Source organism: Lactuca virosa, chromosome 3 (genome assembly GCF_052849685.1).
Source record: "Lactuca virosa cultivar CGN04683 chromosome 3, Lactuca_virosa_CGN04683_v6, whole genome shotgun sequence".
Taxonomy (NCBI): domain Eukaryota; kingdom Viridiplantae; phylum Streptophyta; class Magnoliopsida; order Asterales; family Asteraceae; genus Lactuca; species Lactuca virosa.
The window spans coordinates 105,858,502-105,872,821 of NC_136428.1; the positions used below are offsets into that span (position 1 = coordinate 105,858,502).

Below are 14,320 nucleotides of genomic sequence, written 5' to 3' on the forward strand. Positions count from 1 at the left end.
TCATGCTCACGCTTTCGAGCATACTCAACAGCTTTGTCAAAGGACATAACATCCCGATTAGCTACAAAATCGCGGATCTCATACCGCAGTCCATCCAAGAATAACTGAATTTTATCGTCTTCAGTTGGGATATACTTTGCGGCAAACCGTGCTCTTTGATTGAATTGAGTTTCATACTCATTCACGGTCATTCCTTCTTGCTTAAGCTCCAGAAACTCTTTCTCTAATCTCCTCCTCATGTCTAAAGGACAATACTTTTCTAGCAAACGAGTTTTGAACATCTCCCAGGATAAATTCTCCTGGTCATACTCGTTGAGAGCTTCATATGTTGCTTCCCACCAGACCAAGGCTTCTTCGACGAGCATAGCAGAAGCATAATTAGCCTTGTCTTCATTATCCACATGAGAAATACGAAACACTTTCTCTGTGTTCTGGATCCAGGTAAGAGCTACAATGGGATTAAGAACACCTGAAAACTCCGTAGCGCCACTACTCTTGAAATTTTTGAACGAGGGACGCTTCACCTCTCCTTTTGAAAATTCTCCAGTGGCATTCTCTTTGCCTTTATCATTATTCTTCTTGTGCTCTTCAAGAGTCTGTCGAATTATAACAGTAAGTTTACCTAAGAGTCGCTCCTCACGAGGGGATACTGGATTATTTACTTCACCAGGTTGAGGACCTCCACCCACCTCAGGGGTATGGCTACCTTCCTGTTCAGCCATTCTTTTGAAAATTTGGAGCAATATAGTATTTTAGAATATTAGGATTTATTATTACCTAATACTTTACTTAAGTCTTTCCTATGGTTTGTATCCCTATACTCCTAATGAATCCGTTCATATATTGAACTTCTGCCGGTTTAAGTCTAAATACCAATCCGTTGAATTTAGTTCACTTAAACCACCGCTCTGATACCACGATTGAAAGACCCACCCTTTCTAATTTCTGAAACAATATTACTCCAAAACATGCTACATGCATATTTATAAAACAATATCTTACATTGATAAAGTGATTACAAAAGATTGGATACAAACCGACTATGTTTTAATATTTTACATAACTACCCAGGATATTGTAATTTTATACAAACATAAACCGAAATACAAAAGTAATAGTAAAAAACTATTCTACATCTTCCGACAGTATATAACCATATTGGTTACTTATTTCCTGCAATTGTTAAACACTGAGAGGGGTAAGCGGTGACGCTTAGTGAGTTCAATAATAGATACAATATAACGTTATGCCATATATATACTTCAATATGGCAGAAGCGAAGAGGAAAAAGGAACAACAAAGGCATGTGCGAATCATGAGACAAACTTTCCATATCAATCAATGATTTGATACAAATATATACAATCAATAAAGCTTCGGCCCAAATGGCACAGAAGACATACACTTTCTGATTTAAACATTTTGGTAGATTTCAGGCTTATGGCACTGTCTAACCATCTGTCAATGCCATAGAATAGAAGTCATTCTCTTACGGAGACATGCTCTACATGGCCAGAGGCTACGTACCAGTACCACCGTGAATCTAAGTCCTTTCACTGATCACATGGTCAAAGGTATAACTTTGTTATCATAAATAGCAGAAATAATAATAACACGGGAAAATAACCCGGAATAATAACACTGAAAAGCACATAGCACATATAACACATAAAATACAATTTTTCCTATATATTAAACTCACCGTGAAATAACCGGGGTTAAAATAGTAATTTGGGCAGCACTTCGTTACTATAATTAGCTTTCTTCTTTGAAAACTGGGAGTTTTCTTGAAAACCAGGTTCTGCGAGGGTTGGGCTTCAAAACCGAAAAGATAAATTTTCCGGGCTTCTCAGGAACTTCGGGGCGTGTTTCGGGCGTTGAAAATAATCCCGGGGCTTCGGGGGAAGTTGATTTGCAAGAAATATTCATTTTTGGGGTAAAAAGTGGCAATTTCCAACGTTTACCCGGGAGATCTCGCAGCCACTATATATAGCTGCGAGGGTTGGATCTGAAGCAAGGAGGGAGAGGCATGTGGCTCGGATCTTTGGCCGAAGGAAGAACATGCGGCATAAGCAGCAAAGGCCAGCGAGGCTCGGATGCGAGGGTCGGACGCCTGCTGGCTCGGCTCGGACGGCGACACGCGTCGCACCTCGGACGCGCCACGACTTCGGAAGTGAGGAGTCACTGTACACGCGTCAGCTGCTGCTTCCGGATGAGTCACGACGTCGGACACGGGGCGCCGGCTAGGACTCGATGACGTGGCCGGTCTTATCTAAGCGAAATTCCTCGGAAATTGAGCCAAAATCTTCTAAAATCCATAACTTTTGCATACGGGCTCCGTTTTTGACGTTCTTTATATGCACGCGTAGGGAAAATTATGATCTACAACTTTCGTTTAGACTTCGTTGGCTAATTTTGAATTTATTTTTAATATTATTATTTTTAACAGACCGGGACAGGAAAATCCGTTAAAAATTCATAACTTCTTCATCCGACGTCCGTTTTCGTCTGTCTTTTTACCGTTGAACTACTAATGACGAGACTTTCAATTCTTGTTTAGGTTGTGTCGGCTAAAAATCACTCGATCTAAAATTCGAGTTTTTAGTTGTCTACTACGAAGCTGAAACTTAGAAAAATCATAACTTCCTCATACGAAGTCAGATTTTGGCGTTCTTTTTATCAAAATTCTTAGTTTAACAAATACTACGACTTTCATTTAGATCACCAAGGCTAAAAAGTAGTTTATCAAAAACTCACTTTTTACGTCATTCGGCTCCGTGCCGGTTTTGTCGCGGATCTTCGATTCGTCATAACTTCTTCGTTATAACTTGGATTTCGATGAGGTTTTTGCCTAAATGCTTCTAATGAGATTCTTTAAAACTTTCAATAATAAAATTTTACTTATTTCAAATTTTATATTTTCGTTAAATTTCGATATTTGTCTTTTAATTGGAATCTCATAAGACTTCCAACATTTTCCGATTGATTCTAAACATAGTTTTACTTCATTTCTAGTAAAACCTATCCGTTAGAACTCAATACTCATAATTATATACTATTTCATAATATTATTTACTTAAAATACGATTTCAAAACGTGTATGTTACACTAAACAATATCTAAGTAAAACTTCATCAAGATCATATCTTTTTACCTTCAATTGGGGTCAAATGATGATATGATTCTGGATCCAGAGTACTCCACTCTTCAAGGATGGTTTCCTCTTCCTCCTTCCTCCTTCAAGAACACCAAAATGCACACTCAAGGTCAAGATTTCTTCACTCAAGATATTAGGGTTTGAAAGGGTCGAAATGGGGATGGAGGCTGATGAAAGAAAGGTTAATGGGGGCTATAAAGGTGTTTAAGTAGTGCACAAACCCTAAATATTATGGTTTTGGGTTTAGAACACATACGACCAGCGTACTCTTAGGGTACGTCCATCGTACGCAAGAAATATCCAAAATTACAAAAATGCCATTAAGGACCAATTTGCAAAAAATTCTCATACCAAGGGCATAAATGGAATACCTGGAAATCAAGATGTTATAATTGAGGTGGGTGCAAGTTTTTGAGAGAAAAGAGATGAAGAAGAAAGATGCATCGATGGAACTAAGGAGAAAAGAAGGATCTACATCATTTAATTCATCAGGTCTACAATGTCAAGTAAAGTCAATGTTGGTCAATAAGTCAACGACCTTAAAATCGTGTCAACGCAGGTTACGTGGGTGAGGAACGGGTCACACGATGGCTGCGTCTAGTTCCTCCTTCTTACTCGATTCCTCAGCAGGCTAACATAATTTTTTTACAATATGTGCGGGCATCGAATGGGTCGAGCAATGGCCGTACATGCTGAAGTTCAAAAAAAATTGCTATGTGTTGGAAACTCTACGTGGGTCGAGTGTTGCCTGCACACTAGCCACACACGTTGAAGCGGAAATAAGAGTTATTATCTATGTGGCTGAGGAACGGTCCGAGCATTGGCCACACTGACACCTTACGCAGGCCGCATGGGCTGAAGACCACAAATCTGTGCGGGCCGCATGGCTCTCCTGCACTTCAAAAGTTTGAAATTTTCTAAAATCTTAATTGCTTGGCCAAAGTGATTCTTGTAAAGTCCTGGTTTCGAAAAACTGACAAGAGTTTGGAACAAAAACGAGAATGAAGGTTGAAATTTTTCAAAAATGTAGTTTTCAAAATCTCAAAAAAAATGCTTTTAAAATCATTTATTAGGTTTAAAAAAATGAAAGCACAATGCTTTCCAAAAATTCCCTTCTATAACATCTTTGGCGAGATGTCTGCCAAGCTTTGCTTTAACACCTCGGGACATCCAAATGGATGATGTCTAGGGCGTTTGCATTCAAGCCATCATAAAACGGCTTCAAAGGTGCCCATTGACCTTGAAAATTTGTCCAATTTCTTCGTTTAAATCTTCACCGCTTCATGGTCAAAGGTCTTCATCACACCAAAAGGCCCTATCCATCTTGATCTTAACTTTCCCAAAAATAACTTCAATTGTGAATGGTAAAGTAAGACCTTATGCCCCGGTACAAAATGCTTCCGGGATGATGGACTAGTCATGGAAAAGCTTCATTTTCTCTTTGTAAATTCTTGATTTTTCATAAGAATCATTTCTGAATTCGTCTAACTCTTGAAGTTGAAGCTTCCTATGTCTTCCCGCTTCATCAATGTTGAAATTGCATTTCTTGACCACCCAAAATGCGCGGTGCTCTAATTCCACGGGGAGATGACATGGCTTTCCGAAAACCAATATAAATGGAGAAATGCCTATCGGGGTCTTGTAAGCGGTTCGATAGGCCCATAAGGCGTCACCAAGCCTTAAACTCCAACCCTTTCTCATTGGATTTACCTTTTTCTCAAGGATGGAGTTGACTTCCCGATTCGAAACCTCCGCTTGACCGTTTGTTTGAGGATGATAGGCGGTAGAGACACGATGGGTCACATTGTACTTCTTCAATAAAGCCTCCATCATATTGTTGCAAAAATGTGTACATTATCACTAATCAATGCCCTAGGTACACCAAATCTCACAAAGGACATTAGACTTTATAAAATATATAACCGTTTTGGCATCATCCGATCTTGTGGCTTTGGCTTCAACCCATTTAGAAACATAGTCAACTACGAGAAAGATGTAAACGTTGCCAAATGAGATGGGAAATGGACCCATAACATCAATCCCCCGTAAGTCAAAAACTTCACAAACAAGGATTGGATTTTGTGGCATTTGGTTCTTTTGAGAAATATCCCCCAATCTTTGGCACCGTTCACAACTTTTACAAAACAAATAGCAATCGCATGTCATGGTTGGCCAAAATAACCCACATTCAAGAATTTTTCTCAAGGTTCGATTAGGTCTGAAGTGTCCCCCACAAGCAAGTTCATGATAAAATTACAAAATGGATTGACGCTCTTGTTGGGGTACACGTCTCCTAATGATTTGAGAGGGACAATGTTTCCACAAAAAAGGTTCATCCCATACATAGTATTTTGCATCACTTTTCAATTTATCTTTTTGAGCATGTGTGAATGTGTCGGGATACCTTTTGTGACCAAAAAGCTAACTATATCGGCATACCAAGGAACATACTGAGTAAGGGAAAAGAGATCCTCATCCGGAAACTCGTCCCGCAATGGGAGAGGAGTTTCATTTGAAATGATCCTATTTAAATGGTCGGCAACAAGATTTTCGCATTCGCTCTTGTACCAAATTTCCAAATCAAATTCTTGCAATAATAAGATCCACCAGATGAGTCTTGGCTTTGCATATTTCTCTGTCATAAAGTACCATAGATCCGCATGATCCGAATACGTAATAACTTTGGTACCAAGTAAATATTTCCTAAACTTTTCCATAATGAACACTATGACCAATAGCTCATTCTCTGTGGTAAAGTAGTTGCTTTCAGCATTTTCAAGTGTCCTTGATGCATAGTTGATCACATGCGAGGCTCTTCCATTCTTTTGACCCAAAATAGAGCCTATGACATAGTTTCTTGCATCACACATGATCTCAAAGTGGAGATCCCAGTTTGGTGCTTGTATGATGGGGGAGGATGTAGGAAACTCTTTGAGCTTATCAAAAGCCTCTTTGCACACCTCATTGAACTCCAAATCAACTCCCTTTTGCAAGACTTGGCACATTGGTCTTGTTATCTTTGAAAAATCCTTGATGAACCTTCGGTAGAAACCCGCATGACCTAAAAATGAATGAACCTCCCGAACACAAGTCAGGTAAGGTAAGCTTTGAATAACATCAATTTTAGCTTTATCTACCTCGATTCCTTTCTTTGACATGATGTGACCTAGAATAAGACCTTGACTCACCATAAAATGGCATTTTCAAAATTCAAAAACCAAATATGTTTCGATTCATCTTTTTAAAATCTTTGTGAGATTGGTCAAACACTCTTGAAAGGAGTTTTCGCATACCGTAAAATCATCCATAAAAACTTCAATTATGTTTTCAATATATTTCGAGAAAATATTAACCATACAACGTTGGAAAGTAGCCGGGGTATTACACAATCCGTATGGCATTCTCTGGTATGCAAAAGTGCAAATGGACATGTAAAGGTTGTCTTTTCTTGATCTTCCGGTGCCACCAGGATTTGGTGAAACCCGGAATGCCCGCCTTGACAATAATAATGAGATTTCTCGGCCAACATTTCTAACATTTGATCAATGAAAGGTAATGGGAAATGGTCTTTTCTCGTGATTGAATTAAGCTTTTGGTAGTCAATACATACTCTCCACTCGTTTTTCACAAGGGTGGGGACCATAATACCTTTCTGTTCTCGACCATCGTGATTTCGTCTTATTTGGTACCACTTGCACCGGGCTCACCCACTTTCTATCCAAGATTGAATAGACCATCCCCGCATCAAAAAGCTTTAATATTTACTTCTTCAAAGCTTCCATCATATGCAGATTCAATCTTCTTTGTGCATCTCGACTTGGCTTGCATTCGTCCTCCATTTTTTGGAAGGTGTCTAAGATCTCTTTCTCCTATGCATTCTTCTTTGAAGTAGCAACTCCGTAGGGGAATGGTGGTTGAGTAACTATTGGAGTGACAAGAGGGGTTGTCTTCTTTGGAGCACAGGGTTGTGCATCACTTTTGACAATAGGATCTTCAATGGGAGTGATCTCCATTTCTTCCTCATATTCCCTTGACTTCTTCTTCTAACTACTTTCTCCGGTTTGTTTACCACTTCTCAAGGTCACCATATTGACATTTGGGTTCTTTTCGGTTTGAGAAGGTAGTTTTACATTGGACTCCAACTTACTTAAAGATGTAAATATATCTCCCACTTGTTATTCAAGATTAGAGATACTAGTTCTTGTCTCTTTTTGGAATTGTTGGGTACTAGTGCAAGATACTTGACAATGTCTTCAAGAGACATTCCAGAGCTACTAGGTTGGGATGGATGAGGTTGTTGGTGGTGATGTGGACGGTGTGGTTTGCATTCATAGTGGGGTTGTGGATGTTGGTAATGGTTTTGTTGTTGTGGGTAAGAAGGTCTAACAAATGCATTTTGAGGCAATGGTCTGGGGTTGTAGCTCATATTGGGATTTGGCATCCAACTTGATTTATAAGCATTTTGATAACTGGATGGCTTGTTGTGGTAGTTTTGAAATTTTCCTGCGGTATTTACATGTTCCGCATCTTCTTGAAGAATAGGATACATATACATGGGATGTTCCATCGTTGCACAAAGTCCACATACCATCACTTGTGAAGTTTTTCTCATGGATAACGTTTGAACAACGATTGTTAAATCTTTAAGTTAGGCTTCCAAGCTTGATGTCACCATTTCATTGACTTTTTGATGCGCGTCCCTCTTCATGTCTTGGCGGGGGCCAAAGTGTTGAGAATTGACGACAATGGTTTTGAAGAGTTGTCTTGTTTGTTGAGGAGTTTTGCTAAAGACATCTCCACCACTTTAACCATCAACTAGTATTCTCTCCATTGGTAACAATCCCTCATAAAAGTGTTGAATGAGAAGTTGTTCCGAAATTTGGTTTTGTGGGCAACTCAAACATAAGCTATTAAATCTCTCCCAATAATCATGGAAAGTCTCATTTTAACCTTGGTAGATTCCACAAATCTCATTTCTAAGACTTGAGACTCTTGAGGGGAGATAGAACTTATCAGGGAAAGCTCTTGTCATGTCGGTCCATGAGTTGATCGATCCCAGTGGAAGATAAAATAGCCAATCTTTTGCTCTATCGACCAATGAGAATGGGAATGCCCTTAGTTTGATTTGGTCATTGGTTGACCCTTGTGGCTTCATGCTAGTACAAATTATGTGGAACATCTTCAAGTTCTTATGATGGTCTTTATTTTCTAATCCATGAAAAGTTGGAAGGTGATGAACTAAGCTTGACTTCAATTCCGAACCTCCTTCCAATACAGGGTAATTGATACTAGTTGGGGTTTATGTGACATCGGTTTCCATCATTTATCTCAAGGTTCTTTCGGGAGCTTCTTATCCTTCCGCCATTGGATTTTGGTAACTGATGGGTGGATTTTGTTCCAAGGGTGGTGTTTTGAGAATTTATTGGCTAAGGTCGGGGCAGGAATCAGGTTCTACATCGGTTTCGGTATCACTAGAGGAAGCGGTTTCAACCTCCGGGTCTACATTATGGTTTGAAGTTTGACCACGTTCTATTCTCCTTTCCTTTGCCAAACGCCTTTGTTAGGTGCAATTTGTGCACCTTTTTTCACACCTTTTAGTCCCTTTTTATGCATCCATTTAGAAAAATTGTTCTTCCTTTTTCTTGCATTTCATCATATTCATGTTAGTCTCTTAAACAACCTTATTTGCACACTTTCATGTCTTTTTCAGGTAAACCGGAGGTTGGGACGCGCTTTGGGAGGTGTCGGGAAGCATTGGTGAAGATTTCGGGATGATCGGGCAAAGAGCGGAAAAGTTGAAAATATGAAGTTTGGAATTGGAGTCAGAGGGGTACATGGGGCATGTTGGATTTACACTGAAAAACGAGCACGGGTCGTGTTTGATCAGAAAAGGGGTTGTTGACCACACTGAGCACGACCCATGTCAGTTTGTTGTATTTTGACACGAGCGGTGCTGACCCAAATGAGCATTGTACTTTGGAATGAAAAGTCGAGGATTGTTGGTCATTCCCACTCAAAACAACCCGTGTTGATTTGTTCTATTTTGACACAGGCCGTGTTCGACCATATAACCAACTTTTGGCAGTTTTTCCTATTTTTCATATGACGGTAATTAGGTCATTTTGACACATACACATCATATCAGAGCACTATTGGGGAGAGGATTTCGAAGGTTTTTGCAAGGATTTGATCGTTTAGCATTTGGAAACATCATTTCTCTTATTTGTAAGTTATAATTGCACATCATTTCCATCTTTACAACTTGTGATTTTGTTCTAGCCATGTGTGGCTAGAACCCTAGTTTCTCCAACTTCATGTTTTGACTTCTTGGTTGTGATTTCAATCATATGACTTGATGTTTGCTTTCAATTTCTATCTAGTGAAATTGATTTTGCTTCAATCGAATGTTTGATTTTAATTGTGATTCTTATTGGCCATTTGAATTAGGGTTAGGTCATTCAAGTTATCCATTTTGCAAAATTTGTAATTGTTTTGTGAATTGGACTAAGTAACAAGCATTAACTTGGTTTCCATTGAATGAATTTAGTGTAAATCTTTTTCACACACTCTTACACTCCCGAGCTTGTGAGGAGTATTGGGTGTTGTTGGGAATATTCACATAAAGCTTCATGCAATCTTTTAATCTAATTCTAAGAGCGTGTTTAGATTAGGTTAGTAAGGTTAGGATTAATCAAAGAGCTTGTTTTGGTTAATTAATGTGGTGAATGGGAAGTGTTAGAGCTTGTTAACACTTTCAAGTATCAGCTTAGATAGAATTGGGCAAGTATCATGTCATATTGGAATCGCATTGCTAAGTTGTCATACATAGAGTTGGAGTCTTTACAATTTCTAAATTTAATCCATTTATTTAGTCAATTAATTTTGTCTTTATTAAGCTGTTCTAATCATTGCATTTAAAACCCGCTTCTTTACTGTTGGTGACCAAAATCCCTTGCGCAAAGAGGTATAGACTGATTGTCCCGTGTCTCTGTGGATCGACCCTACTTGCCTTGTACTACCTTTTAGTGCAATATTGTAGTGTTCTTTTGGAGTATATTCTACCCATATCATTTGATGGTTTTGACACGCCTAACAAATTGGCGTCGTTGCCGGGGACACGGTGTTACTAATTGTTTATGCCTAAATCTTTCCGTACAGGTACACCAATGCCAATTGATTCGGAGATAGAGAAAACTGCAAATAAGTTAAGGAAGCAAGCCAAGCTTCGTAAGAAGCAACCGGGCTCCGGGACTTCTTCATCATCTAACCCTCCAGTCATCAACATTTGGGAGGACATACCCCTCTCAAGTGTATCCGCGTCCGAAACAGAAAACCTATCACTCTCACCTCAACCAACCTCACCCAAAAGTACCACTCCACCATCTTCACCTACTTATAATATCCCAAACGCTACACCCACAAAAACTTCAACCACTACTCATACCATGGGAGATAACCATGGAGGGAATCCACCACCTGAGCAAACCCTTCGTCAACGGTCGATACAAGAAGTTACACAACAACCTCTTTGTATCACATATCCGGCAGCCACAAATCTTGAACTTAAATCCGGACTCATCCACCTACTCCCTACCTTTGGAGGCTTGGAAAATGAAGATCCCCATAAGTTTCTGAAAGAATTTCATGTTGTGTGTGTGGGCATGAAGCCACACAATGTCACGGAGGATCAAATCAAGCTTAGGGCATTCCCCTTCGCGGTGCAAGACGCAACAAAAGACTGGCTCTATGACATCCCACCGGGGACGGTTACCACTTGGGTAGATCTTGCACGACTCTTTATGGACAAATACTTCCCAGAGATGAAAGCTTCAGCCCTACAGACGGAAATCATTGGAATCAAGCAACATAAAAGAGAAGCTTTTCACACATATTGGGAGAGATTCAAGAAAATTTGTGCCCGATGTCCAAAGCATGGAATCATCGAATACCAGCTCCTCTAATACTTCATTGAAGGCATGACTCCAATGGAAAGAAGACTTCTTAATGCCTCCAGTGGTGGGTCTTTACCCGACAAGACTCCACCAAAATCCACAACTTAATCAAGAACATGGCTGAAGATTCTAAGAATTCAAGTCATGATGAAGAATGGTACACAGATGCACCTCGAGGTGTAAAGGAAGTCCAAACTCCTAAAATTGAAACTCAATTGTCCGAGCTTACAAAAGTGGTTATGGTGTTAGCTAAAGACAAAGGTGTGCTGCCCACACCCCCCCCCCCCTTGCGGTATTTGCACTCAAGTGGGGCATCCACCCAACATGTGCCCTCAACTTCAAGATGAGGATTATGCGGAAGCAAAATGCTTTAGGAGGGTATTCCAGGTCAAACCAAAGAGTATTTGAGCAGCCACGGGGTGACCAAAGATGGAACAACAATCAAGGTTGGGGAGGAAATCAACATGGAAGTTATCAACCAAGTCAACCACATCAATACCAACAAAGACCACCATTTCCTCAAAATCAACAAAGCCCACCGTTTCAACCTCAAAATTTTCAGCGAAGGCATCCACAACAACCACCTCCACAAACGGGTTCATCAAGCATTTCATTAGAAGATATTGTCAAAAGCCTTGCCACTAGCACTCAAAGCTTCCAACAAGAAACCAAGGCAAGCATAAAAAGCTTGGAGCAACAAGTATCACAACTTGCTCAATCTGTGAGCAAGATGGAATCACAAGGCAGGCTACCATCTCAAACCGAGAAGAACCCGAAACACAGTGCATGTGCCATTACCTTAAGAGGTGGAAAACGTTATGATGAACCAAGAAAGCCGAATGAAGAAGAGGAAGAAAGGGAGATTGAAGTGGAGGAAGAGGTCCAAGAGAATGAAAAGAATGATACTTCAAAGAAAAAAAAAATCCAAATAACATCAAAGCAAAAATCACACCGGCCCCATTTCCTTCAAGGCTAACAAGCACAAAGAGAGAACGAGAAGATGATGAGATCATGGCCATGTTTCGGAAGGTTGAAATCAACATTCCCCTTTTAGATGTTATTACATAGATTCCTAGATATGCTAAGTTCCTTAAGGAACTTTTCACATTTAAGAAAAAGGTCAAAGGAAATCAAACGGCGAAAGTAAGAGAAAATGTGTCCGCCGTGTTACAAAAACGGCTACCAAAAAAATGCAAGGACCTGGGTGTATTCACGGTTCCTTGTAAAATGGGTAACCTTTTTGTGCCACGTGCCATGCTAGACCTTGGGGCATCAATTAATGTCTTACCCTATTCAAGCTATAAAACAATGGGAATTGGACCTTTATCAAAAACCAAAGTCATCATTCAACTTGCCGACCAGTCTTTGGTACACCCAAAAGGTGTATTGGAGGACGTATTAGTGCAAGTCAATGAACTTGTATTTCACGCTGATTTTTATGTTTTGGACATGGGTGACGACAACACCCCACAATCGAGCTCCATCCTTTTGTGGAGACCTTTCATGAGTACCGCAAAAACAAAAATAGATGTAGCAAATGGTACTTTGTCTATGGAGTTTGATGGTGAGGTGATCAACTTTAATATCTTTGAAACTATGTGTTATCCTAGTGATATTCATTCCTTAAACTTCATAGATGTTATTGATTCATGTACTGACGATTGTTTTAAGTTGTCAAGCCAAGATGTGCTAACTACCATCTTGAGCAAGCATTTTGATGAGACAGGGATCAAGAATCTGGCTGATCAGTACACTTTGGAGGATGAATTAATTGAAGCAATCAACTCCTTGGAAAAAGCACAACCTATGAGAGTTGAGCCCCCCCCCCCCCCCCCCCCGCGCATGAAGCTCAAAAATTCTGATCCCAAACTCCTTCCATCCATAGTACAACCAACGAGTCTTAACTTGAAGACTCTTCCCGATCATCTCAAGTATGTCTATATTGGAGAGGAAGAGACATTACCGGTGATAATTTCAACCAAGCTAGCAAAAGAAGAAGAAAAAGAGTTGGTTGGAATTTTGAAAAAGTACAAGGAGGCCATTGGTTGGACCATTGAGGACATAAAGGGGTTGAGTCCATCATTATGCATGCATAAAATATTGATGGAAGAGGACTTTAAGCCAACCCGCAAAGCCCAAAGGAGATTGAATCCACCTATGATGGAGGTGGTGAAAAAGGAGATCATGAAGCTCTTCAATGCAGATGTAATCTATCCCATTTATGATAGTAAATGGGTAAGTCCCGTGCAAGTTGTCCCGAAAAATCCGGAGTCACAGTTGTTAAAAACTCCGAAGGGGATTTGGTACCCACCCGTGTGAAAAACAGGTGGAGGGTTTGTATCGATTATAGGAAGTTGAATGCTTCCACCCACAAAGACTATTTCCCTTTGCCATTCATCGATCAAATGCTGGAAAGATTGGCCGGGAAATCTCACTATTGTTTCCTTGATGCTTTTTCTGGGTTTCATCAAATTTCGGTTGCCCCTGAAGACCAAGAGAAAACCACACTCACATGTCCTTTTAGCACCTTTGCGTATAGACGCATGCCCTTCGGCTCGTGCAATGCACCCGCGACTTTCCAAAGATGTATGGTTAGCATATTTTCAGAATATGTTGAAAATATCATAGAGGTTTTCATGGACGATTTCACTGTTTATGGAAATTCTTTTGATGAATGTTTGCAAAATCTCACCAAAATCTTACAAAGGTGCATTGACACAAATCTAGTCCTCAATCGTGAAAAATGTCATTTTATGGTTGACAAGGGCTTGATACTTGGACATGTGGTGTCACAAAAAGTTTTAGAAGTTGACAAGGAAAAAATCGATGTCATTAAGAGCTTACCATACCCGACAAATGTTCGGGAAGTGCGTTCTTTTTTTGGTCATGCAGGTTTTTATCGGCGGTTCATCAAAGACTTTTCCAAAATCACAGTGCCGATGTGTCACCTTCTACAAAAGTAGGTTGATTTCGAGTTTGGTGATGCATGTAAAAGTGCATTTGATAGTTTGAAGGACTTGTTGGCATCCGCCCCCATCATTCAACCGCCAAATTGGGATCTTCCATTCGAGATCATGTATGATGCTAGAAATACCGCAGTTGGGTCGGTTTTTGGGACAAAAGGTGGACCGAGCTCATCATGTTATTTACTATGCATCCAAGACCCTTGATAGTGCACAAAGAAACTATACCACAACAGAGAAAGAGTTTC

At 40.0% G+C, this 14,320-nt stretch overlaps 1 protein-coding gene across 1 annotated transcript; it reads right to left on the reverse strand.

Annotated features, from left to right (window-relative positions):
* Window positions 1-4,570: 4,570 nt before the first annotated feature.
* LOC145163906 (uncharacterized) lies at window positions 4,571-4,987 on the reverse strand. The gene has a single exon (XM_079082650.1). The coding sequence runs from the start codon at window positions 4,985-4,987 to the stop codon at window positions 4,571-4,573; it is 417 nt and encodes a 138-aa protein (XP_078938776.1).
* Window positions 4,988-14,320: the final 9,333 nt, after the last annotated feature.